A 27,895-nucleotide genomic window follows, 5' to 3' on the forward strand; every position below is an offset into this window, starting at 1 on the left:
AACGTTTGTAATGAACCGGATTAGTTACGAACTGATTTGCTCATCTTTAGTGCAGACTAATTGTACTTCTCTATTACATATAGCCACAACCCAAAACAAAGCACACAAAACAGAATTTCAAATAAAAAAATTTATTACACCTCTCACAATATATATCTACATAGTTATATACATATTACCTTAGGAATATTTATTTCTTTAGTTTTGACTCTAGGCAAAATATTTTACATAGTCACCAAACATCACACATTTTTGATAGGTTTGGTCTTCGCATATGGGATAAGGGTGCCTTTTAGGTTGACTGCAACCTCTCCCCCCCCTATAGGTACAACCCTGCTGTCCAGTGCTACACTCCAAAGCATTTCTGTGTGGATTCATGGAAGGTCTCTTGTAAGACCACTACAGGTTAAAACATATTTAAGTTAGAGCAATATAAAATTTCTGTTAAGTCCTCTCAATGACATCCACATTCTTCAACAATCATATCTTCATGGTGCTTCAAGACCACTTTTCCGTCTTCATACATCAGCAAAGATAATGGGCTCATCTTCACTGGACTACACAAGGAGCAATCAACTCTATCTGGATGGTAAAATTTTACCAAACTCTAAAGAGATTAAAGAAAAATATTATTTTATTAAGAAATTGTAATTTCTTATGACAATATAAATGTAACAGTAAATTTTATAATTGTCAAGCAAATATATAGGAAAAAAAGTAATAATTACCTTAACATAAGCATGGTTGGTTGGCTTGAAGATCGTGCTCAGGGGGATCGGACACTCTCCTTCACATCTGTATGCATTGAACTTCTTGGGATTGATTATCTGCTCTCCCCATCCGATCTTTTCAAAGTCTACAATCATGTCTACTCTTCTGCACAAAGGTCTTCCATCTTCAATATGTTTGATGGTAAAGTTGGCCATAATGATGCCATGCATTGCATTTCTACCTTTCCTAAATCTCCTAGTACCAGAAGCTGGGGTCATCACATATTTTGATGACTCAACTGTCTGGATGAGGTTCGGGTATCCATAGAGGTTAGCAGAAGGAGTGTCCTTGATAAAAACCACCAACACAACTTTTTCCGTTGGCACTTCTGTACAGTTGTTTTCTTGATTATTCTTGGACATTTCCTTGGCCTTCATGTCTTTTTGATTATTAGAATGTTTTTCTTCATGGAAATAGGATTGCATCATTCTAGTGATATTGACAATCTTCAAACTCGATCCGCTTTCACTACTAAGGTCAACTTTCATTGACCCCAAAAAGATCTTCTCTTTGCCTTCTTTACTATTATAGATGTCAAGGGTCACATCTCTGATTCTTTCAGGAGAAGAAGGCTGTATCCTCAACTCTGCCAATTGTATTTTATTGTTGTTTGTGACAGAAGACATATCAAAAGATAACACCCAGTGATCGGTCAGTTGAGAGCAATCTGGAAGCAATAAAAGAAAACTAAGGTCAACAACTGTGCTATATGATCAATAGTTTCGCCAAATATAATGCATTCAATGTTATATTTATGTAAGGTAGGAATTGGTCAACATCTCTTCTACAGTGTACCAATTTTGAGACCAAAAACACTTAGGTGAGACATATGTGTCTCCAATGGTTATATAAAAAACCAGGAACAAATAAACATACAAAAATGATCATGATATAATCAATAAAGACTTACTTTTGGCAGAGAGGCTTAGAATGGTGTCAGAATCTTGAAGGACGGAGTGTTCCAGTCTGGGTAGATCTGTTGTGTTCCTCATGGTGAGGACCTGATAGAGCTGTATCATGAAGGGAGAGTACTTCATATTCTGAGAGTCTGTGCTTCCATGCAGACTGGATGAATGCAGACTGGATGAATTCTTTATACCAAGGTTTGAATTTTGAAAAGGAATTCTTGTTTGTTTCCCTGGTAGAGAGGAAGGCATTCCCAGAACCACGGAGAGGATTGTGAAGTGTAGAATGGAGGTCAACCAAGACATATCTACACAGGTATTCTGTAATGTTTCTCAAGAGATGTTGCTAAGAGCTTCTCCAAGAATGATATGAGGTCTTGAGTGTTCTCTTAACTTATATATCCATGGATCAAAAGCCTCTATCTTAACACCTTTGACCTTTCATCTATGTAAACACAACAAAGGTCAAGGCCACAATAGACACTTTTTCTATTATGTAAATGAGGCAAATCGTTAGGCGACATAAGTACCTGTTTATACAAACAAATTCTCCTTTAATGTCTGTAAAACAGAAACTGTTTGAGAATCCAAAAGTAAAGGTTTTTAGGAAGTGCACACGGCTATTCAATTGTAGCTTTTGCAATAATGATGTCATAATATTTTAAATATTAATTAATATTTATCTCTCTATACATAATTTATCTTTCTAATCTTTCTATATCTATCTATCAATCAATTTATCTATCTCATCTATCTATCTCATGTCTTTCTATCCATATCTACCTAAATATCTATCTTTTCATTTTTTTAATCTATTTTTCTAGCTCTCATATCTGTCTATTTATATATATCTTTCTTCTTTATCTATCTATCTATCTATCTATCTATCTATCTATCTATCTCTTTCTGATCTATCTTCATCTGTCTCTCATATCTATCTATCTATCTATCTATCAACTTACATTTATCTTTCTTGTATTTCTATCTATCTATATTTATTTATCTTTCTTTTATTTTCTATCTATCTATCTATCTATCTATCTATCTATCTATCTTTATCTTTCCTATCTATTTTTCTTTCTTTCTATCTTTCTCTCTATTATCTATCTACCTCATGAGTACTCACCAACTTTGTAGACCTGTTTACATGAAGATTAGGGATAAGCGAATCGACTTTGGATGAAACATCTGAAGTCGATTCGCATAATACTTTGTATGAATACTGTACGGAGCGAGCGCTCCAGACAGTATTCGAATGTATTGGCTCCTATGAGCCGGAGTTATCGCGACACCTTGTGTAATAACTTCACAAATACATTTCTACTTAAACACCAATACGTTATGGGGAAAAACCAATATCATCCAGATATTCCCCTGATATATAACACAAACAACGCCTAATCTGGATAGGAAATAATAAATATGTATCTTTATTTGTACATGATACATGTTTTTGAATTATTTATTATACTCTGGCGTTTATACTGTCTGTAATCCCTTGTGTGGCAAATTTAGCCTCATGTGTATTTGCACCTCCAACTAATTTTAACTAACATTTTATGTTTATATCATATACTAATAAAGGTATATATTTATTATTTCCTATCCGGATTGGCAGTTGTTTGTGTTAAATTAAATTCTACTGTAAAACAACATTTCCAAGTGGCTCTGTACAGTATTCAAAGTATTGTGCAAATCCCTTATACAAACTTTGATCTCCCACTTTAAATAATGTATTTCTATCTGAATAGTACAATCCTCTGAACTCATTGTTTGCCCAGTAACACTTCTATATCATAGGTGTCAAAGTTTTGTTTTATCCCAGAGGTGTGGATGTTACAGTAACATCTACAGTAAGATTTTACTAGCAAGATGCTTATGTGATAAGATTATCATATGCTTTCAAGAATTTAGTTTCTGTAGTGTTTTTGTTCTGTCATTTGCAATATTTATCGTCTATCTATCTATCCTTATTTATCTTTAATATCTATCTATCTATTTTTTAATATCTCATGACTTTCTGTCCATATCTACCTATATATATCTAGTGTATCTTTTCATATCTATCTATCTATCTATCTATCTATCTAACGTTATCTTTCTCAACTATGTGTATCTATCTCTCTTACTCATATCTATTTATATTTATCTTTCTTGCTTATCTATTTATCTCTCTATCTGTCGAGAGCAAATGGAGGCGGTAAGTATGATTTCCTTTTTTCAATGTTAATTTTACTCTCAAATGCCACGATCATGTATGAATGCGGCATCTGAGGGATACAATAATGAGGAGCAGTGCTATTGCAGCTCCCTGTCATTGCACCCACTACTTACAAAAATAAATGCGCTTCGTGATGAAATAATTTGTTAGGAAGCAAATTGTTTTGTAAAATTTGGTGAAGCAGCCAAATAGAATTTTGCAAAACATCGCTCATCTCAACTGTCTGTCTGTCTATCTATCAATTTGCAATAATGTCATTATTTTTAAATGATACATTATTACACTTTCTTAAAATACATTTAGCCAACTAAGAGAGTCCATAGGCCTAACTAACTGGGACATAGTCCTCAAAAATAAAAATGCAGCCACAAAATTGGATATTTTTAAAAGCATCCTAAAATCTAATTGTGAGAGGTACATACCTTATGGGAATAACAGTTTAAGGAACAAGAGAAAACCAATTTGGATACATTGAAATGTAAAGAAAGCAATAAATGACAAAAAGAAAGCATTTAAATCACTAAAACCTCTCCACCCCTTATAGGTACAACCCTGCTGTTCAGTGCTATACTCCAAAGCATTTTTATGTGGATCCATGGAAGGTCTCTTGTAAGACCACTAAAGGTTAAAACATATTTAAGTTAGAACAATATAACATTTCAGTTAAGTCTTCTCAATGACATCCACAATCATATTTTTATGGTGCTTCAAGACCACCTTTTTGTCTTCATACATCAGCATAGAAAATGGGCTCATTTTTACTGGGGTACACGAGGAGCAATCAACTCTATCTGGATGGTAAAATTTTACCAAACACTAAAGAAATTAAAGAAAATATATAATTTTATCAAGAAATGGTAATTTCTTATGACAATATAAATGTAACAGTAAATTTAATAATTGTCAAGTAAAACTATAGAAAAAAGTACTAATTACCTTAATGTAAGCATGGTTAGTTGGCTTGAAGATCGTGCTCAGGGGGATGGGGCAGGATTTCTTCACATCTGTATGCATTGAACTTCTTGGGATAGATTATCTGGTCTCCCCATCCAATCTTTTCAAAGTCCACTATCATTTCTACTTGTCTGCACAAAGATCTACCATCTTCGAAAGGTTTGATGGTAAAGTTGGCCATAATCATGCCATGCATTGCATTTCTACCTTTCCTAAATCTCCTAGTACCAGAAGCTGGCGTCATCACAAATTTAGACGACTCGACTGTCTGGATAAGGTTGGAATAACCGTAGAGGTTAGTAGAAGGAGTGTCCTTCGTAAAAAACATCAACACAACTCTTTCCATCGACACTTCTGTACAGTTGTTTTCTTGACCTTCCTTGGACATTCCCTTGTCCTTCAAGTCTTCACGATTATTAGAATGTTTGTCTTGAAGGAAATAAGTAAACACCAATACATATGGGGGAGAACCAATATCATCCGGATATTCCCCTGATATATAACACAAACAACGGCCAATCCGGATAGGAAATAATAAATATATATCTTTATTAGTACATGATACATAAAATATTAGTTAAAATCAGTTAATAACCTCATGGTCAGGATTTGATAGAGCTGCATGATAAAGGGAGAGTACTTTATGTTCTGGGAGTCTGTCCTTCCATGTAGACTGGATGAAGTCTTTAAGCCAAGGTTTGAAAGTTGAAGGGGAATCCTTGGTAGAGAAGAAGGCATTCCTAGAACAATGGAGAGGATTGTGAAGTGTAGAATGGAGGTCAACCAAGACATATCTACACAGGTATTCTGTAATGTTTCTGAAGAGATATTGCTAAGAACTTCTCCAAGAATGATATGAGGTCTTGTGAGTTCATTGTGAGGATTGTGAGGTAGTGACGGGCCTCATCGCTGCTAGGGGAGATTCATGTCAAGAGTTTCCATGTCTTCCCAGTCATTCATCAATTCTGGCATAAAAGCCCAGCCCAGACTGTCAGTCAGAGGGAGATTCTTTGTGCAACAGAGTCCTGCTGGAGGCTCTGTAAGAGTGGTCTCTGCTGGTGTGGCTGAGGGTACACAAGGCTAGGTGATAGCCTGGACTTTGGGGACGCAGTGACGCCTGTGGTACTAGGGTCGCTAGGTCAGAGTCGGGAGGACTGCTGGACCCTAATCCCCTAAAGGGACTTGTACTTGTACAGCCTGGAGGCTGGGGAACTGTTATGTTGGGAAAGCCGGATCTGATGCAAGATAAGAACTGTAACCGGTAGTTAAGTCAGGGACTAGGTTATGTTATGTTTAGTTAGAGCCCAGCCGGGTGAGTGTTTATTATTTTGTATAATTGTTTATGTTTACGCGGATGTGCCGCAATAAAGCACAGTGTTTGGACCTTAAACTTGGTGTCTGGCGAAGATATCTGTGAGAATGACCCCCGAAAAAGAGCTGATCACTTATAGGATCAAAAGCCTCTATCTTAACACCTTTGACCTTTCAGCTATGTAAGCACAACAAAGGTCAAGGCCACAATAGACATTTCTTCTATTATATAAATAAGGCAAGTCGTTAGGTGACATAAGTACCTGTTTATACCAGCAAATTCTCCTTTAATGTCTGTAAAACAGAAACTCTGTTTAAGAAATCAAAAGTAAATGTTTTTATAAAGGGCACACGGCTAATAAGATTTTGCTTTTGCAATAATGATGTCATAATATTTTAAATATGAATTAAATCTATTTATCCCTCTATACTTAATTTATCTTTCTAATCTCTCTAGATCTATCAATTTGGCGATCTTATCTATCTAATTCATGTCTTTGTATCCTTTCCTATCCTTACCTATGTATCTATCTTTTCATTTTTTTTAAATCTATTTTTCTATCTATCATATCTGTCTATTTATATATATCTTTCTTCTTTATCTATCTATCTATCTATCTATCTATCTATCTATCTATCTATCTATCTTTATCTTTCCTATCTATTCTCCTTTCTTTCTTTCTTTTTTTCTTTATCTACCTCTGCACTCCGTACAGTATTAGAATGTATTGGCTCCTATGAACCGTAGTTATTACTTTGAGAAGTCTCGCAAGACTTTGTGTAATAACTTCACAAATTAATTTGTACTGTAAATCAACATTTCCAGATCTCTGTTTCGGTTCCAAGTGGCTCCGTACAGTATTCAAAGTATTGTGCAATTCACTTCTGAAGATATATTACTTTGATGAGTTTATCAGAGTCTTGCCCAGCTTATGGTTGGCTCTTCCTGAGTATATAAGGCATCCTGATCAGAAGGAGGGTGCCTGAGATTTAGGTTGTTCTAGTGTCTAGTAAGCAGCAAAGATGTGCTCTTTTGTCTGACTACCTGTGTACCTGTAATGTCTGTAGGTAGGGACAGACAAGGACACTGCAAAATCGCAATTGAACGGCGGTCCCTACTCTACATAAGTCCAGTGACAGATAAACACCAACAAACACAACAGCAGAGTTGTATGTCAATGGGTTAGAACCAGGCGGGCAACACAGTACCAAACAAGAGACAGAGAGTGGTCAGAAGAAGAGCCAGGTTCAGAAGTACAGAGAAATCAGTACGCAAATGCAGGAACAGGAAAGAAAAAACTTAGCTAGTGAGCCAAACAAGACTTTCACTGGCACTAGTGTATGGCCAGTAAGTAGTTTAAATGGAACGCAGAGTCCCTGGATCAGAACCTGATAGGTCCATTGCCTTGGCGCTCCATTAGTCAGAAACACAAGTTCACAGATATAGAGCAGCTGAGCAAACAGCCCACTGTTAATCTCCCCCAGCACCAACCCCCCACTGCAGGGAGAAACAGAGTAATGCATCCTGTTACTAGGGGTCGCATAACCATGGGGCGTGGCTTTGCACCACGTCTCTCTCGGCATGGCTGTGCCAAGGCTAAGGATCTTGCCACTGGAGCCCGGACAGGTAAGTTTATTATAGTACCGTACCTAGCCTGTTTCCTGTCCTGATCTAGGCCCTAGGACCTTGGTCCTTTATGTCATGCAGACACTCGAGCTAGTGCAATGTTGAATTCCAGCTAGTTGGATCGCCACAGATTAAGTGGTGTAACAGCAGACCGTTCAGTCACTGCAAGTCCAGGACAGCATTCCTCGACTCATAAGAATGGCTGAAATGCAATGTTGCTGGGGTGCTGCCTCCCCGCTACTGCAAAAAACATTGACCCAGTAGGCCATAAAAGACAGGTAAACTTCCTGCCCATAACAGCTTCTTCAGGTGCCCACCATAGTGTGCACATTGCTGCATAGCGAGAATCACAAGGAGCGGCCTACGTTCTCTGCCATGTGAGAGTACCAGGCAGGTATGCTTTTTTGGGAAAAATGCCAGCTATGTGTCTTCCAGTGAGGCTGAGTGCACGCCATCAGCTCCCTAAAGGCAGCAGACTCTACTAAATGATATGGCAGCTACTGCACCACCGGAAAGTTGGCCAGTTGGAAATTAAGCTTGCTCGCAAGTGGATTGTTTCCTGTACATGCATTCCGTTATCAATGACTGATGATAGAGCAGAGGAGGAGGAGGATGAGCGGGAGAGGCAGATACTGTGGACGACAATGTGATAGATGCAAGAAGTTCCCTATTTACGGTGTCTAACTTCCTTTAAAGAATCAAGTGACTATATTTCTTAATAATAGATGTTATGTCAAAGACATTTGAGCATAAAACCCCCCAAAAATTGAGAATATTTGACAATTAGGTACAATTGGCACCATTCATGTTTATTAACCATTTAATTTCTTTTACAATACAGTACTGTTCATGGATGTGGCCTGGCTGCCAAAAAGGAGACCAGGAGAAGAAGAACACTCTTGGTGCAGTAGATGCCACCTCTGTTGCCCATGGGATGGGGTGATGCTGCTTCATGTGGTTCAACAGAGCTCTGATGCCTATGTTTGCACTTGACTGCCTGTGTCTTATATAACTCTTGCAGACCTTGCACAGGGCAATGCTTCTGTCTTCCATAAAGACCATCCATGCCCTTCTAGATAGTAGAATATAAGCTTGATAATGACTATACAGTCCCTCATTCATAGACCAACACAGAATGGCGTTCAGCGTGTTTCGTAAGGGCACCTTCCTGTCTAGAGCAGCATTGATTTGCTTACCTAGGCTGCACTGTCAGCCTATGAGCCAATCAGTGCAAGCCCCCCCTACTTCCTCAGGGTCATGTGAGCATCCTTCGTATTCCTACCTCATGATTAGGGATGAGCGAATCAACTTTGGATGAAACATCCGAAGTCGATTTGCATAAAACTTTGTTCCAAAACTGTACAGAGCAGGAGCTCCGTACAGAATTACACTGTATTGGCTCAGATGAGCCGAAGTTATTGCTTCGCAAAGTTTCACGGGACTTCGCGTAATAGCTTCGGGAAATGTTTTTTTTTACAGTACAAATTAATTTATGAAGTTATTATGTGAAGTCTTGCGAGACTTCGCAAAGCAATAACTTTTACTCATCGGAGCCAATATAGTCTAGTACAGTACAGAGCTCCTGCTCCGTACAGTATTGGAACAAAGTTTTATGCGAATCGACTTCGGATGTTTTATCCAAAATCGATTCGCTCATCCCTAATCTTTTTTTTTTTTTTTTTTCTACTACGGTAGTTTTTTTTAAAATAAATATATATTTTTATTTTCCAAATCATAGTATTAATACATAAGGCAATAATAATCACAACGGTATGCCTAGCATAGCATTCACAGACAACCTTACAAAAAATTGTATATAACATCCTAAGAACACACTCATGACAATATATAATAATAACTATATCAGCTCCCCCCCCCCCCATTGGCTGCCGTCCACTCCAATCATTAATGTGTAGAATAGTATCATTATTAAATAAAGCTATGTAGCTCTGCGTGCAACTCTCCGTTTCTTTTCAATTTCCTCATATACTCTAATTTTTTGAAGATATGAACTCCACTCCCTTATTGAGGGCGGGGAGACAGAGCCCCAATGCTTTATCAATATAGCTTTAGCGACCATCAAACCCCGCATCCAAATCCGACTGACCTGCGGCGGAACTTCCGCTTCTGTCCCACAATCTCCAAAGATCACAGTCAAAATCCCCGGGTTATAGTTCATTAAACTCTCCTTTTGTAGAGTAGCGAAAACCTTATCCCAATAGTTTCTTATTTTGCTGCAGCTCCAAAGCAAATGGACATAGTTTGCATTAACATATCCACATTTAGAGCAGCAGCAATCCCGGTCTTTATTTTGGGGAAATTTTCCTTGGGTTTTAGGCGTATAGTAGAGTCTATGGAGGATCTTAAATTGAATTAACATATGCGCACTGGAAACTGTCGCCCTTCTCACATTCCTATAAATAATAGACCACTGTAGTGGAGGGCAGTTCAACTCTTGCTCCCACTTATCTGTACTTTTGAAAGGTGTTACAGTTGCCAGTGCCATTCGGAACTTCACATAAAGTCTAGATAACTTCACTTTTTCATATTTCTGAGCGTCACAAAAATCAAAAAACATATTCTCTCGTGGAAAAATGAGGCCCCTATTCCTAGAGGCTTCAAATATATGTTTCAAACGTGAATACATAAATAAATCTAATGGTGAACTATCAATAAAACCAAATTCCAAAAGTGATTTAAACCGACCCATATAAAAAAGGTCAGACACCCTGTTGATGCCATTACGAACCCAATAGTCAAAATCTGTAGTTTTGAAGAACTCCTCCAGCCCCCTATTCTCCCAGAGAGGGGTGAAGACAAACGGACCAGAAGATTTAAGAACCTTCTTCAGTCTGTTCCAAACCCTCTGCAGAGAGCACGGGATCAGCAAGGACTTCCTCATTCCCATATACCCAGTCTCCAAACATGCAAAAATATTATCAACTGGTTTATCAAAAAGTTTTGTCAAATACTGTGAAAGTAAACTCTCTTTTAAGTGGCAGCAGCGCTGAATCTGTGCACATAAATAATAACCTTGAAAAAAGGGTAGTGACAGCCCACCATCTGCCTCTGACAACCATAGATATCTCTGTTTTATACGAACCCTCTTCCTTCCCCAAATCAAGTCATTGATCATGGCCTCTAACCTATGAAAGAAAATATCATCTATCCAGACGGGGGAGGCACACAACGGAAACAAAACCATCGGTAAGATAATCATTTTAATCAAAGCTATTCGGTCCGTCTGTGCCAATACCAGTTTCCGCCAAGCACTGATTTTGTCCTTAACTTTATTCAGAACCGGGGCCAGATTAAGGTCATAAAACCTATTTATAGGGACCCCAATCTTAACCCCCAAATAATCTAAGGTGTCATTGGGGACCAAAACACGAACTCGCCTCCCCTCATCTAGAGCTTTACGGTTCAGCGGGAGGAGCGATGACTTTAACCAGTTGATTCTATAGCCTGATAGTTTACCATACTCCTCTATTACCTCTATGACATACGGGAGAATTTTCCATCCCTGATCCAAAAACAGAATCACGTCATCGGCATACAGACTTATTTTATCGCCCACTCCCGCCACCCCAAAACCTTCTATACGACTATCTAAACGAATCCGGGAAGCCAGTGGTTCAATAAAAAGAGCAAAGAGGAGAGGAGACAGGGTACAACCCTGTCGCATCCCTCTCTGCATCGTCACGGGGGAAGAACTAATACCGTTAACTCTGATATATGCAACTGGATGTGCATATAGCATTTTAGTCATCTCCAAAAAAGGATTCCCGAGACCAAACTGGGACATTGTAGCCCACAAAAAAGGCCACTCCATCCTGTCAAACGCCTTTGCGGCGTCTAAAGACAGAATGGAGTGGTCTATACTACCCCCAACGGACAGATTAAAATAAACCCTATATAGACTCATCTGTATTTGCCGTCCCGGGATAAAGCCCGTCTGATTGGGGTGTACCAAACCCGCTATAACCCTCTTTAAGCGATTGGCCAGAATTTTTGCGAAAATCTTATAATCCGTGTTTAAGAGTGATATGGGTCTATATGACCCCATATCACACGGATCCTTCTCCTTTTTTAGGATCAAGATAATCACTGCCTCACCGAATGATGGAGGTAATGAGCAGCATGTACGAGATTGATTCAGGACTAAAAGGAGGATCGGCAAAAGTACTCTAGCGTGGTGCCTATATAGATCAAACGGCAGTCCATCCGATCCAGGGGCTGATTTATATTTTAGAGAAGAGAAGGTCGCTTGGAGTTCCTCTAAGAGAATGGGGGAGTCCAAACGCTCTCTATCTTGAGAACATAACTGGGGGAGTTCTAACTTTTGAAGATATTGCTCCATATCGATGCGACTAAACATAGACTCAGATTTATACAGAGTAGCGTAATATCTCGCAAATTCCTCCCTAATCTCCTCTGAAGATCTCACCCCAGCACCCTGTAAGTTCCTGATTTCTCTTATAGTGATAGACTCTCTCTGGTTGGCCACCAGACGAGCCAAAAACCTACCCGTTTTACCAGCTTCACAAAAACGATTCTGGCCTTGAAATAGGAGCTTATGTTGTGCTTTTTTATATAGGAGCGTCTTAAGCTGTAAATTGGCCTCTTTTAACTGATTAATGGATTGCTCCGTATAGGAGTCAATTAAAGCGGTGCGTAAACTCCTTATTAAATCTGTCAATTGTTGTTCCCTGCGCGGTGCTTCCGTTCTGAACCTATTAATTTTAGTAAAGTATAAGCCCCTTATAAAAGCCTTCAAAGCATCCCACACATAGTGAATATGTGCCGATCCTACGTTAAGGTCCCAAAATTCCTGAATATCTTGGTCTATTCGGGATTGCTCCCCTATCACATCAAACCAATGCGGGTTCAATTTAAAAATTCTACCTGTATTTGGAGCCTCCTCAAATTTAACAAGAACTGGGGAATGATCCGAAATTCCATGAGGTTCATACCTCATTCTCAGGACGCGACCACACAGATCCCGACTTGCAAACGCCAGATCTATGCGGGACATTGACCCAAATGACTGGCTAAAACATGAAAAGATTTTTTTATTGCCGTAGAGGTGTCGCCAGATATCAACCAACGCCAGCTCCTGGCATATAGCAGTCAAGGGGGATCCCGCGCGGCCGCGCCCGGAGACCGACGAGAACCGGTCCAACTCAGGATCAGGTACCGCATTAAAGTCACCTGCCACTAAGAGCGCACATTGATTTTTTGTGGATATATATTGGCCCAATTGTGCAAACACCATAGAATTAAATGGTGGGGGGATATAAATAAAGGCCAATATGACCTCCTGCCCTTTCCAATATCCATGAAGAAATACAAATCTACCTTCTTTATCAATCAGATTATCTAGCGGTTGATACTCCATCCCATGATGAATGTATACGCTAACCCCTCTTGCATAAGAAGAGTAGCAAGCGTGATACTCAAGAGAAGCCCATTTCCTTTTCAGTGTATAAATCCTATCTAGTGTAGCATGGGTCTCCAATAAAACCACAATCGCCGGCAGATGACGAACTACGAGATCAAATACCACCGTCCTCTTCACCCTGTCTCCCAGCCCTCTCACATTCCAAAATAGAATGTTACACGGCATATCCTATAAAGGAATTCCAACATCCCCTATCCTTAACGGAGAGGCAAGCATATCTACAAAGCAAATGACGGCAGCCAAACCCTCCCTTAACCCCACCCCCAAAAACCCCCTCTACCTGGTTGACAGGGCATTTCACAATACCCATCAACCTCTCTCCTTCCACCAAACCTCCCCCCCGCCACCTCCCCTCATTAACCTCCCACCTCACCCACCTTACGTGCAATTTATAGGCCCTTTAGGTCCAACCATTGCGCCACTTCCGTCTGTGTGGAAAAAAACTGCACAGAATCATTATATGCCACTCTCAATTTAGCGGGATATAGCATTGAGTAGTTAATCTTAGCTGCAATCAATCTTTTTTTCACGTCAAAAAAGGATCTTCTTTTATTTTGGGTCTCTCGCGAAAAATCAGGAAAGATTGATATCAGATTACCATTAAATTGTATGTCTGCAACTTCTCTTTTGCGTCTAAGGACCCAGTCCCGATCCTTTGAGCAGACAAACTTGGCCAGGATAGCCCTGGGGGGGGCCCCTGGAGGGTTTTTTTTAAAGGGGATTCTATGGGCTCTTTCCACACAGAAGGTAGACACATCATAGTCTGGTCCCAGACTTTCTACCAACCATTTCTGGATGAAATTCGAGGGGTTATCCTGCTCTGCCCCTTCGGGAAACCCTACTAACCGCAGATTGTATCTACGGGATCTATCCTCTAACTCTACCACTTTTCTTCTTAGCCAAGAGCGATCTTCATCTATCTCTTCTAATCTGTTCTTTAATGCGGCATTCTCTACGGTGACAGAGTTAACTGCAGATTCCAATTCCTTCACCTTCAGTCTCAACTTCGACATTTCGTCTTTTATTATGGTGACATCGCCTTGAACTACTGCAAGGGAAGACGTCAACTCTGCCACCGAAGTATTAGTAGCGTTTACTACTCCCAATATATCCTGGAGTTTTTTATTAATACTGTCAAAACCTTCGCTTTGGGAAGAACTGGCCTTTAATAAACCCCGTTCTAACTGATCCGTACTATCCCCTCCTGGCTCGATCTGAGAGGCGATTCTATGTACACCTCCTCTAGTTTTGGGTGGTGGTGACTTCAGGAATTTATCTAATCGGGCCTGTGGGCTCCCCCCTGATCCTCCTTTTGGAGAGGTCACTCCTCCTGATTTACAAAACTTTGGCGGCATTATTATCTAGATCTAAATAAATAAGCTACCGTTATAAACACACTCACCACCCCAGGTATGGGCCCAACTTAACCCCTCAAAAGGTCGGTTATTAATAATATCAGATAAACATAAGCAGGAGATGATAAATTACCGGTAAACCTAACCCCCAGGTGGAGCGAGTACGGAATAAATACACACCCCTAAACACAGGATAATTGCAGACTAACTAAATAATTACATCCCCCAAATAAAGGGCTATAAACGATTACAGGTAATTATATAGCACTCATCCCCCAGAACAGAGCACGGTACAAAGCCATTAACAGAGGAAGTATAATTGTTAATCATTCTATGAGAATCATATTCATGAAAATGTGCCAGGACCACTAAATAACTATATACCTTATTGAAATTAAGTAGCTTATTACAGTTAGGATTAGTGTATAAATTCGGTTTACAATTACAAAACAGCAGGATACCCAGTGCTGACGCCGCTCTTGCTTCCTGATTAGAGCCCCAAAAATATAGCTTTTCGCCACCTCGCTATAATGAGACCAGTACCCAAGTGACAGGCCCCCCCTGTCAGGTGCAGTTTTCAAAGAGTCAGACCGTCAAGGTAATGCATCCACATAGAGAAAGAGAAAGGGGGAAAGGGGGGTCCTAACATCTATCGGTAGAAAGGGATCCTCTTGGGCCTTGTTACTTCATCTGTGAAAGAACGTTCCCCGCTGAAAGGACCCAGCTCCAGTGACCACTAGGGGTCATACAGCTGACAGTCATACGAGGATCCAGCTAGGACCACAGAAATATCTTGAAGTAGATTGACCCCCAGCCACCGCAGCACCCCCCACCAACCACACCAGACCACTGCTGCGTCCCAAAGAAATATTAGTATGTTAGTATGTTAATAAAGATAATAAAGAACCCCGAATTCGCCCACCGGTTACCAAGCCCAGGGTCTCCACTACACCCACGGAAACCGCTGCTCAGCAATCCATCAAGCCCCCCTGCTCCAACGCCCCCAACATACCACAGGCTGCAAACCACATGCGGCAAGACATAGGGACATCACCAGTCAGAAGACACGAAACAGCATGCGGCCGGTCACAGCCAGGAGGCAAACGAAGGGCAGAGGAGACACAATACAGCGGATCGCAGGCAGTGGAGCAGGGCAGGTACCGTGAGGTAGGCAACAAACGGCGGGACGAAGCGGCAGGCGGCGGGTCACGTCATGTAGCCGGAGACATCATGAAGCCGGAAACCACTCAGGACAGGGCAGGTAACAGACAGATGCCGGCGGGCGGCAAGGCAGAGCGGCAAGCGGCGTGGCACATCAGGAAACAGGAACCGCTAAAGGCAGGTGACGGAGCAGCAGGCAACAGGCAGACCACGATCCATCGGTCACATCTGGGCGCACTTAGTCAGGGCTGATCTAGCCTCAGCGTTCCCACCAGCGATTACATCCAGGAACGAGGTGAGGAGAGAGGGGAGAGGGCGGCCAGAGGAGGAGCGCGGCACACCTACGTCATGCCGCTAGCACGTTAATTGCACGTAGCTCATCCCTAATCTTCATGTAAGCGAGGCAAAATATTTGACTCAAGGCAAAATATTTTACATAGTCACCAAACATCACACATTTTTGATAGGTTTGGTCTTCGCATATGGGATAAGGGTGCCTTTTAGGTTGACTGCAACCTCTCCACCCCCTATAGGTACAACCCTGCTGTCCAGTGCTACACTCCAAAGCATTTCTGTGTGGATCCATGGAAGGTCTCTTGTAAGACCACTACAGGTTAAAACATATTTATGTTAGAGCAATATAAAATTTCTGTTAAGTCCTCTCAATGACATCCACATTCTTCAACAATCATATCTTCATGGTGCTTCAAGACCACTTTTCCTTCTTCATACATCAGCAAAGATAATGGGCTCATCTTCACTGGACTACACAAGGAGCAATCAACTCTATCTGGATGGTAAAATTTTACCAAACTCTAAAGAGATTAAAGAAAAAATATTATTTTATTAAGAAATTGTAATTTCTTATGACAATATAAATGTAACAGTAAATGTTATAATTGTCAAGCAAATATATAGGAAAAAAAGTAATAATTACCTTAACATAAGCATGGTTGGTTGGCTTGAAGATCGTGCTCAGGGGGATCGGACACTCTCCTTCACATCTGTATGCATTGAACTTCTTGGGATAGATTATCTGGTCTCCCCATCCAATCTTTTCAAAGTCTACAATCATGTCTACTCTTCTGCACAAAGGTCTTCCATCTTCAATAGGTTTGATGGTAAAGTTGGCCATAATGATGCCATGCATTGCATTTCTACCTTTCCTAAATCTCCTAGTACCAGAAGCTGGGGTCATCACATATTTTGATGACTCAACTGTCTGGATGAGGTTCGGGTATCCATAGAGGTTAGCAGAAGGAGTGTCCTTGATAAAAAACCACCAACACAACTTTTTCCATTGGCACTTCTGTACAGTTGTTTTCTTGATTATTCTTGGACATTTCCTTGGCCTTCATGTCTTTTTGATTATTAGAATGTTTTTCTTCATGGAAATAGGATTGCATCATTCTAGTGATATTGACAATCTTCAAACTCGATCCGCTTTCAATACTAAGGTCAACTTTCATTGACCCCAAAAAGATCTTCTCTTTGCCTTCTTTACTATTATAGATGTCAAGGGTCACATCTCTGATTCTTTCAGGAGAAGAAGGCTGTATCCTCAACTCTGCCAATTGTATTTTATTGTTGTTTGTGACAGAAGACATATCAAAAGATAACACCCAGTGATCGGTCAGTTGAGAGCAATCTGGAAGCAATAAAAGAAAACTAAGGTCAACAACTGTGCTATATGATCAATAGTTTCGCCAAATATAATGCATTCAATGTTATATTTATGTAAGGTAGGAATTGGTCAACATCTTTTCTACAGTGTACCAATTTTGAGACCAAAAACACTTAGGTGAGACATATGTGTCTCCAATGGTTATATAAAAAACCAGGAACAAATAAACATACAAAAATGATCATGATATAATCAATAAAGACTTACTTTTGGCAGAGAGGCTTAGAATGGTGTCAGAATCTTGAAGGACGGAGTGTTCCAGTCTGGGTAGATCTGTTGTGTTCCTCATGGTGAGGACCTGATAGAGCTGTATCATGAAGGGAGAGTACTTCATATTCTGAGAGTCTGTGCTTCCATGCAGACTGGATGAATGCAGACTGGATGAATTCTTTATACCAAGGTTTGAATTTTGAAAAGGAATTCTTGTTTGTTTCCCTGGTAGAGAGGAAGGCATTCCCAGAACCACGGAGAGGATTGTGAAGTGTAGAATGGAGGTCAACCAAGACATATCTACACAGGTATTCTGTAATGTTTCTCAAGAGATGTTGCTAAGAGCTTCTCCAAGAATGATATGAGGTCTTGAGTGTTCTCTTAACTTATATATCCATGGATCAAAAGCCTCTATCTTAACACCTTTGACCTTTCATCTATGTAAACACAACAAAGGTCAAGGCCACAATAGACACTTTTTCTATTATGTAAATGAGGCAAGTCGTTAGGCGACATAAGTACCTGTTTATACAAACAAATTCTCCTTTAATGTCTGTAAAACAGAAACTCTGTTTGAGAATCCAAAAGTAAAGGTTTTTAGGAAGTGCACACGGCTATTCAATTGTAGCTTTTGCAATAATGATGTCATAATATTTTAAATATTAATTAATATTTATCTCTCTATACTTAATTTATCTTTCTAATCTTTCTATATCTATCAATCAATTTATCTATCTCATCTATCTATCTCATGTCTTTCTATCCATATCTACCTAAATATCTATCTTTTAATTTTTTTATCTATTTTTCTATCTCTCATATCTGTCTATTTATATATATCTTTCTTCTTTATCTATCTATCTATCTATCTATCTTTCTGATCTATCTTCATCTGTCTCTCATATCTATCTATCTATCTATCTATCTATCTATCTATCTATCAACTACATTTATCTTTCTTGTATTTCTATCTATCTATATTTATTTATCTTTCTTTTATTTTCTATCTATTTATCTATCTATCTATCTTTATCTTTCCTATCTATTTTTCTTTCTTTCTATCTTTCTCTCTATTATCTATCTATCTATCTACCTCATGAGTACTCACCAACTTTGTAGACCTGTTTACATGAAGATTAGGGATAAGCGAATCGACTTTGGATGAAACATCTGAAGTCGATTCGCATAATACTTTGTATGAATACTGTACGGAGCGAGCGCTCCAGACAGTATTAGAATGTATTGGCTCCTATGAGCCGGAGTTATCGCGACACCTTGTGTAATAACTTCACAAATACATTTCTACTTAAACACCAATACGTTATGGGGAAAGACCAATATCATCCAGATATTCCCCTGATATATAACACAAACAACGCCTAATCTGGATAGGAAATAATAAATATATATCTTTATTTGTACATGATACATAAAATGTTAGTTAAATTAGTTGGAGGTGCAAATACACATGAGGCAAAATTTACCACACAAGGAATTACAGACAGTATAAACGCCAGATTATAATTCAATCATACAAAAATAGGGGTATGAGGTCACCGCATGGAGTGCATAGGATCATTGCATAAAGTGCCAAATACCAAACTGCAGATGGATAATCAACCTCAAAAATCCACACATACCAATGAATATACCTGCAAAAGGATCTGTGTCTCCCATATGTTTTTGAATTATTGAATTATACTCTGGCGTTTATACTGTCTGTAATCCCTTGTGTGGCAAATTTAGCCTCATGTGTATTTGCACCTCCAACTAATTTTAACTAACATTTTATGTTTATATCATATACTAATAAAGGTATATATTTATTATTTCCTATCCGGATTGGCCGTTGTTTGTGTTAAATTAAATTCTACTGTAAAACAACATTTCCAAGTGGCTCTGTACAGTATTCAAAGTATTGTGCAAATCCCTTATGAAGATATATTACTTTGATGAGTTTATCAGAGTGTGTAGCTGCACATAGTGTATTGTGCCTTTCTAACACTTATAAAAACTTTGATCTCCCACTTTAAATAATGTATTTCTATCTGAATAGTACAATCCTCTGAACTCATTGTTTGCCCAGTAACACTTCTATATCATAGGTGTCAGAGTTTTGTTTTATCCCAGAGGTGTGGATGTTACAGTAACACCTACAGTAAGATTTTACTGGCAAGATGCTTATGTGATAAGATTATCATATGCTTTCAAGAATTTCGTTTCTGTAGTGTTTTTGTTCTGTCATTTGCAATATTTATCTTCTATCTATCTATCTATCTATCTATCCTTATTTATCTTTAATATCTATCTATCTATCTATCTATCTATCTATCTATCTATTTTTTAATATCTCATGTCTTTCTGTCCATATCTACCTATATATATCTAGTGTATCTTTTCATATCTATCTATCTATCTATCTAACGTTATCTTTCTCAACTATGTGTATCTATCTCTCTTACTCATATCTATTTATATTTATCTTTCTTGCTTATCTATTTATCTCTCTATCTGTCGAGAGCAAATGGAGGCGGTAAGTATGATTTCCTTTTTTCAATGTTAATTTTACTCTCAAATGCCACGATCATGTATGAATGCGGCATCTGAGGGATACAATGATGGGGAGCAGTGCTATTGCAGCTCCCTGTCATTGCACCCACTACTTACAAAAAGAAATGCGCTTCGTGATGAAATAATTTGTTAGGAAGCAAATTGTTTTGTAAAATTTGGTGAAGCAGCCAAATAGAATTTTGCAAAACATCGCTCATCTCAACTGTCTGTCTGTCTATCTATCAATTTGCAATAATGTCATTATTTTTAAATGATACATTATTACACTTTCTTAAAATACATTTAGCCAACTAAGAGAGTCCATAGGCCTAACTAACTGGGACATAGTCCTCAAAAATAAAAATGCAGCCACAAAATTGGATATTTTTAAAAGCATCCTAAAATCTAATTGTGAGAGGTACATACCTTATGGGAATAACAGTTTAAGGAACAAGAGAAAACCAATTTGGATACATTGAAATGTAAAGAAAGCAATAAATGACAAAAAGAAAGCATTTAAATCACTAAAACCTCTCCACCCCTTATAGGTACAACCCTGCTGTTCAGTGCTATACTCCAAAGCATTTTTATGTGGATCCATGGAAGGTCTCTTGTAAGACCACTAAAGGTTAAAACATATTTAAGTTAGAACAATATAACATTTCAGTTAAGTCTTCTCAATGACATCCACAATCATAGTTTTATGGTGCTTCAAGACCACCTTTTTGTCTTCATACATCAGCATAGAAAATGGGCTCATTTTTACTGGGGTACACGAGGAGCAATCAACTCTATCTGGATGGTAAAATTTTACCAAACACTAAAGAAATTAAAGAAAATATATAATTTTATCAAGAAATGGTAATTTCTTATGACAATATAAATGTAACAGTAAATTTAATAATTGTCAAGTAAAACTATAGAAAAAAGTACTAATTACCTTAATGTAAGCATGGTTAGTTGGCTTGAAGATCGTGCTCAGGGGGATGGGGCAGGATTTCTTCACATCTGTATGCATTGAACTTCTTGGGATAGATTATCTGGTCTCCCCATCCAATCTTTTCAAAGTCCACTATCATTTCTACTTGTCTGCACAAAGATCTACCATCTTCAATAGGTTTGATGGTAAAGTTGGCCATAATAATGCCATGCATTGCATTTCTACCTTTCCTAAATCTCCTAGTACCAGAAGCTGGCGTCATCACAAATTTAGACGACTCGACTGTCTGGATAAGGTTGGAATAACCGTAGAGGTTAGTAGAAGGAGTGTCCTTCGTAAAAAACATCAACACAACTCTTTCCATCGACACTTCTGTACAGTTGTTTTCTTGACCTTCCTTCTTCACAATTATTAGAATGTTTGTCTTGAAGGAAATAAGTAAACACCAATACATATGGGGGAGAACCAATATCATCCGGATATTCCCCTGATATATAACACAAACAACGGCCAATCCGGATAGGAAATAATAAATATATATCTTTATTAGTACATGATACATAAAATATTAGTTAAAATCAGTTAATAACCTCATGGTCAGGATTTGATAGAGCTGCATGATAAAGGGAGAGTACTTTATGTTCTGGGAGTCTGTCCTTCCATGTAGACTGGATGAAGTCTTTAAGCCAAGGTTTGAAAGTTGAAGGGGAATCCTTGGTAGAGAAGAAGGCATTCCTAGAACAATGGAGAGGATTGTGAAGTGTAGAATGGAGGTCAACCAAGACATATCTACACAGGTATTCTGTAATGTTTCTGAAGAGATATTGCTAAGAACTTCTCCAAGAATGATATGTGGTCTTGTGAGTTCATTGTGAGGATTGTGAGGTAGTGACGGGCCTCATCGCTGCTAGGGGAGATTCATGTCAGGAGTTTCCATGTCTTCCCAGTCATTCATCAATTCTGGCATAAGAGCCCAGCCCAGACTGTCATTTAGAGGGAGATTCTTTGTGCAAAAGAGTCCTGCTGGAGGCTCTGTAAGAGTGGTCTCAGCTGGTGTGGCTGAGGGTACACAAGGCTAGGTGATAGCCTGGACTTTGGGGACGCAGTGACGCCTGTGGTACTAGCGTCGCTAGGTCAGAGTCGGGAGGACTGTTGGACCCTAATCCCCTAAAGGGACTTGTACTTGTACAGCCTGGGGGCTGGGGAACTGTTATGTTGGGAAAGCCGGATCTGATGCAAGATAAGAACTGTAACCGGTAGTTAAGTCAGGGACTAGGTTATGTTATGTTTAGTTAGAGCCCAGCCGGGTGAGTGTTTATTATTTTGTATAATTGTTTATGTTTACGCGGATGTGCCGCAATAAAGCACAGTGTTTGGACCTTAAACTTGGTGTCTGGCGAAGATATCTGTGAGAATGACCCCCGAAAAAGAGCTGATCACTTATAGGATCAAAAGCCTCTATCTTAACACCTTTGACCTTTCAGCTATGTAAGCACAACAAACGTCAAGGCCACAATATACATTTCTTCTATTATATAAATAAGGCAAGTCGTTAGGTGACATAAGTACCTGTTTATACCAGCAAATTCTCCTTTAATGTCTGTAAAACAGAAACTCTATTTAAGAAATCAAAAGTAAATGTTTTTATAAAGGGCACACAGCTAATAAGATTTTGCTTTTGCAATAATGATGTCATAATATTTTAAATATGAATTAAATCTATTTATCCCTCTATACTTAATTTATCTTTCTAATCTCTCTAGATCTATCAATTTGGCGATCTTATCTATCTAACTCATGTCTTTGTATCCTTTCCTATCCTTACCTATGTATCTATCTTTTCATTTTTTTTAAATCTATTTTTCTATCTATCATATCTGTCTATTTATATATATCTTTCTTCTTTATCTATCTATCTATCTATCTATCTATCTATCTATCTATCTATCTTTATCTTTCCTATCAATTTTCCTTTATTTCTTTTTTTCTTTATCTATCTACCTCTGCACTCCGTACAGTATTAGAATGTATTGGCTACTATGAACCGTAGTTATTACTTTGAGAAGTCTCGCAAGACTTTGTGTAATAACTTCACAAATTAATTTGTACTGTAAATCAACATTTCCAGATCTCTGTTTCGGTTCCAAGTGGCTCCGTACAGTATTCAAAGTATTGTGCAATTCCCTTCTGAAGATATATTACTTTGATAAGTTTATCAGAGTCTTGCCCAGCTTATGGTTGGCTCTTCCTGAGTATATAAGGCATCCTGATCAGAAGGAGGGTGCCTGAGATTTAGGTTGTTCTAGTGTCTAGTAAGCAGCAAAGATGTGCTCTTTTGTCTGACTACCTGTGTACCTGTAATGTCTGTAGGTAGGGACAGACAAGGACACTGCAAAATCGCAATTGAACGGCGGTCCCTACTCTACATAAGTCCAGTGACAGATAAACACCAACAAACACAACAGCAGAGTTGAATGTCAATGGGTTAGAACCAGGCGGGCAACACAGTACCAAACAAGAGACAGAGAGTGGTCAGAAGAAGAGCCAGGTTCAGAAGTACAGAGAAATCAGTACGCAAATGCAGGAGCAGGAAAGAAAAAACCTATCTAGTGAGCCAAACAAGACTTTCACTGGCACTAGTGTATGGCCAGTAAGTAGTTTAAATGGAACGCAGAGTCCCTGGATCAGAACCTGATAGGTCCATTGCCTTGGCGCTCCATTAGTCAGAAACACTAGTACACAGATATAGAGCAGCTGAGCAAACAGCCCACTGTTAATCTCCCCCAGCACCAACCCCCCACTGCAGGGAGAAACAGAGTAATGCATCCTGTTACTAGGGGTCGCATAACCATGGGGCGTGGCTTGGCACCACGTCTCTCTCGGCATGGCTGTGCCAAGGCTAAGGATCTTGCCACTGGAGCCCTGACAGGTAAGTTTATTATAGTACCGTACCTAGCCTGTTTCCTGTCCTGATCTAGGCCCTAGGATCTTGGTTCTTTATGTCATGCAGACACTCGAGCTAGTGCAATGTTGAATTCCAGCTAGTTGGATCGCCACAGATTAAGTGGTGTAACAGCAGACCGTTCAGTCACTGCAAGTCCAGGACAGCATTCCTCGACTCATAAGAATGGCTGAAATGCAATGTTGCTGGGGTGCTGCCTCTCCGCTACTGCAAAAAACATTGACCCAGTAGGCCATAAAAGACAGGTAAACTTCCTGCCCATAACAGCTTCTTCAGGTGCCCACCATAGTGTGCAACTTGCTGCATAGCGAGAATCACAAGGAGCGGCCTACGTTCTCTGCCATGTGAGAGTACCAGGCAGGTATGTTTTTTTGGGAGAAATGCCAGCTATGTGTCTTCCAGTGAGGCTGAGTGCACGCCATCAGCTCCCTAAAGGCAGCAGACTCTACTAAATGATATGGCAGCTACTGCACCACCGGAAAGTTGGCCAGTTGGAAATTAAGCTTGTGCGCAAGGGGATTGTTTCCTGTACATGCATTCCGTTATCAATGACTGATGATAGAGCAGAGGAGGAGGAGGATGAGCGGGAGAGGCAGATACTGTGGACGACAATGTGATAGATGCAAGAAGTTCCCTATTTACGGTGTCTAACTTCCTTTAAAGAATCAAGTGACTATATTTCTTAATCATAGATGTTATGTCAAAGACATTTGAGCATAAAACCCCCCAAAAATTGAGAATATTTGACAATTAGGTACAATTGGCACCATTCATGTTCATTAACCATTTAATTTCTTTCACAATACATTACTGCTCATGGATGTGGCCTGGCTGCCAAAAAGGAGACCAGGAGAAGAAGAACACTCTTGTTGCAGTAGATGCCACCTCTGTTGCCCATGGGATGGGGTGATGCTGCTTCATGTAGTTCAACAGAGCTCTGATGCCTATGTTTGCACTTGACTGCCTGTGTCTTATATAACTCTTGCAGACCTTGCACAGGGCAATGCTTCTGTCTTCCATAAAGACCCTTCATGCCCTTCTTGATAGTAGAATATAAGCTTGATTATGACTATACAGTCCCTCATTCATAGACCAACACAGAATGGCATTCAGCGTGTTTCGCAAGAGCACCTTCCTGTCTAGAGCATCATTGATTTGCTTACCTAGGCTGCACTGTCAGCCTATGAGCCAATCAGTGCAAGCCCCCCCTACTTCCTCAGGGTCATGTGAGCATCCTTCGTCTTCCTACCTCATGATTAGGGATGAGCGAATCAACTTTGGATGAAACATCCAAAGTCGATTTGCATAAAACTTTGTTCCAAAACTGTACAGAGCAGGAGCTCCGTACAGAATTACACGGTATTGGCTCAGATGAGCCGAAGTTATTGCTTCGCAAAGTTTCACGAGACTTTGCGTAATAGCTTCGGGAAATGTTTTTTTTTACAGTACAAATTAATTTATGAAGTTATTACGTGAAGTCTTGCGAGACTTCGCAAAGCAATAACTTTTACTCATCGGAGCCAATATAGTCTAGTACAGTACAGAGCTCCTGCTCCGTACAGTATTGGAACAAAGTTTTATGTGAATCGACTTCGGATGTTTTATCCAAAGTCGATTCGCTCATCCCTAATCTTCATGTAAGCGAACCAAAGAAGCTGGAACGTTTGCAATGAACCGGATTAGTTACGAACTGATTTGCTCATCTTTAGTGCAGACTAATTGTACTTCTCTATTACATATAGCCACAACCCAAAACAAAGCACACAAAACAGAATTTCAAATAAAAATTTTTATTACACCTCTCACAATATACAATATATATCTACATAGTTATATACATATTACCTTAGGAATATTTATTTCTTTAGTTTTGACTCTAGGCAAAATATTTTACATAGTCACCAAACATCACACATTTTTGATAGGTTTGGTCTTCGCATATGGGATAAGGGTGCCTTTTAGGTTGACTGCAACCTCTCCACCCCCTATAGGTACAACCCTGCTGTCCAGTGCTACACTCCAAAGCATTTCTGTGTGGATCCATGGAAGGTCTCTTGTAAGACCACTACAGGTTAAAACATATTTAAGTTAGAGCAATATAAAATTTCTGTTAAGTCCTCTCAATGACATCCACATTCTTCAACAATCATATCTTCATGGTGCTTCAAGACCACTTTTCCGTCTTCATACATCAGCAAAGATAATGGGCTCATCTTCACTGGACTACACAAGGAGCAATCAACTCTATCTGGATGGTAAAATTTTACCAAACTCTAAAGAGATTAAAGAAAAAATATTATTTTATTAAGAAATTGTAATTTCTTATGACAATATAAATGTAACAGTAAATGTTATAATTGTCAAGCAAATATATAGGAAAAAAAGTAATAATTACCTTAACATAAGCATGGTTGGTTGGCTTGAAGATCGTGCTCAGGGGGATCGGACACTCTCCTTCACATCTGTATGCATTGAACTTCTTGGGATAGATTATCTGGTCTCCCCATCCAATCTTTTCAAAGTCTACAATCATGTCTACTCTTCTGCACAAAGGTCTTCCATCTTCAATAGGTTTGATGGTAAAGTTGGCCATAATGATGCCATGCATTGCATTTCTACCTTTCCTAAATCTCCTAGTACCAGAAGCTGGAGTCATCACATATTTTGATGACTCAACTGTCTGGATGAGGTTCGGGTATCCATAGAGGTTAGTAGAAGGAGTGTCCTTGATAAAAACCACCAACACAACTTTTTCCATTGGCACTTCTGTACAGTTGTTTTCTTGATTATTCTTGAACATTTCCTTAACCTTCATGTCTTTTTGATTATTAGAATGTTTTTCTTCATGGAAATAGGATTGCATCATTCTAGTGATATTGACAATCTTCAAACTCGATCCGCTTTCACTACTAAGGTCAACTTTCATTGACCCCAAAAAGATCTTCTCTTTGCCTTCTTTACTATTATAGATGTCAAGGGTCACATCTCTGATTCTTTCAGGAGAAGAAGGCTGTATCCTCAACTCTGCCAATTGTATTTTTTTTTTTTTTGGAAATTTTATATTTCCAAAGGATTTTTCAGAGGGATTCATTTTAAAGCCTCTTGCAATGGTTAAGAGAAATGTAAGCATAGAGGGCATTATCAAAATGTTTTTTTTGGGTGTTTCTCTAGATGCAAGTAAATTACATAAGAGAGCATAAAAAATCTTTTATATAGTTATTCAACATCTCCTTTAAAATCACATAATGTACAAAATGTAAAAATTCAACTGGCGGGAAAATTCGAATTTGAACATACAGCCCTTGAGACCGGAATTCTAAAGAAAAAACACACCGAGTCGAGGGCTTATTCGTCCAGTGAAAACACCTTCTGGTAAGACAACGCATATCCGATATAAGCGATAGCTTCTTAATCAAATACAGCGGGACGCCGCTGTGCTAGCAAGCAGCTGTAACATTGTCTGTTTAAACTATTGAAAGCCACAATTACTTGGAGCTCTGGCCACTACCAAGACTGTCCGTAAATTGAATATATTATTAGGTAGTCAGCGACTTTTTACATGATGAAAATCACGTATTGACTATTCATTTGCTTATGTGTATAAGAGACTGGTCACAAGCTTATTATCACCAAGATATAAACGACTATTCATTTATCCACTCATACAGCATATGTGGAAAACGTATCCATTCACCATCAGTGGAAAATAATATTCTTGAGATTATTTATCCGAATATTTATACAGCATATGTGGAAAAAGCATCTATTCACCATCAGTGGAAA

General features: G+C 39.1%; 3 protein-coding genes and 2 pseudogenes across 3 annotated transcripts; all 5 read right to left on the minus strand.

Annotated features, from left to right (window-relative positions):
* Positions 1 to 454: 454 nt before the first annotated feature.
* Positions 455 to 1,982, minus strand: LOC120987225 (nodal homolog 2-A-like). Its single transcript, XM_040415819.1, has 3 exons — positions 1,682 to 1,982; positions 729 to 1,438; positions 455 to 607 (listed from the first exon to the last, which is right to left on the minus strand). Exons 1-3 carry the CDS (start codon positions 1,980 to 1,982, stop codon positions 455 to 457), a joined length of 1,164 nt encoding a protein of 387 aa, XP_040271753.1.
* Positions 1,983 to 4,560: 2,578 nt separating this feature from the next.
* On the minus strand, positions 4,561 to 14,263 carry LOC120987691 (annotated as a pseudogene).
* Positions 14,264 to 16,428: 2,165 nt separating this feature from the next.
* On the minus strand, positions 16,429 to 18,066 carry LOC120986323 (nodal homolog 2-A-like). The gene is given in 4 exon segments (XM_040414839.1): positions 16,429 to 16,581; positions 16,704 to 17,042; positions 17,044 to 17,414; positions 17,658 to 18,066. Coding segments are annotated over 4 exon segments (1,164 nt in total). The 5' UTR covers positions 17,959 to 18,066.
* A 2,811-nt stretch (positions 18,067 to 20,877) lies between these two features.
* LOC120987707 lies at positions 20,878 to 21,937 on the minus strand (annotated as a pseudogene).
* Positions 21,938 to 26,232: 4,295 nt separating this feature from the next.
* Positions 26,233 to 27,251, minus strand: LOC120987723 (nodal homolog 2-A-like). The gene is made up of 2 exons (XM_040415907.1): positions 26,508 to 27,251; positions 26,233 to 26,385 (listed from the first exon to the last, which is right to left on the minus strand). The coding sequence occupies exons 1-2, from the start codon at positions 27,249 to 27,251 to the stop codon at positions 26,233 to 26,235; spliced, it is 897 nt and encodes a 298-aa protein (XP_040271841.1).
* Positions 27,252 to 27,895: the final 644 nt, after the last annotated feature.

The sequence above is a fragment of the Bufo bufo genome, chromosome 1 (assembly GCF_905171765.1).
Source record: "Bufo bufo chromosome 1, aBufBuf1.1, whole genome shotgun sequence".
In the NCBI taxonomy this organism is placed as follows: domain Eukaryota; kingdom Metazoa; phylum Chordata; class Amphibia; order Anura; family Bufonidae; genus Bufo; species Bufo bufo.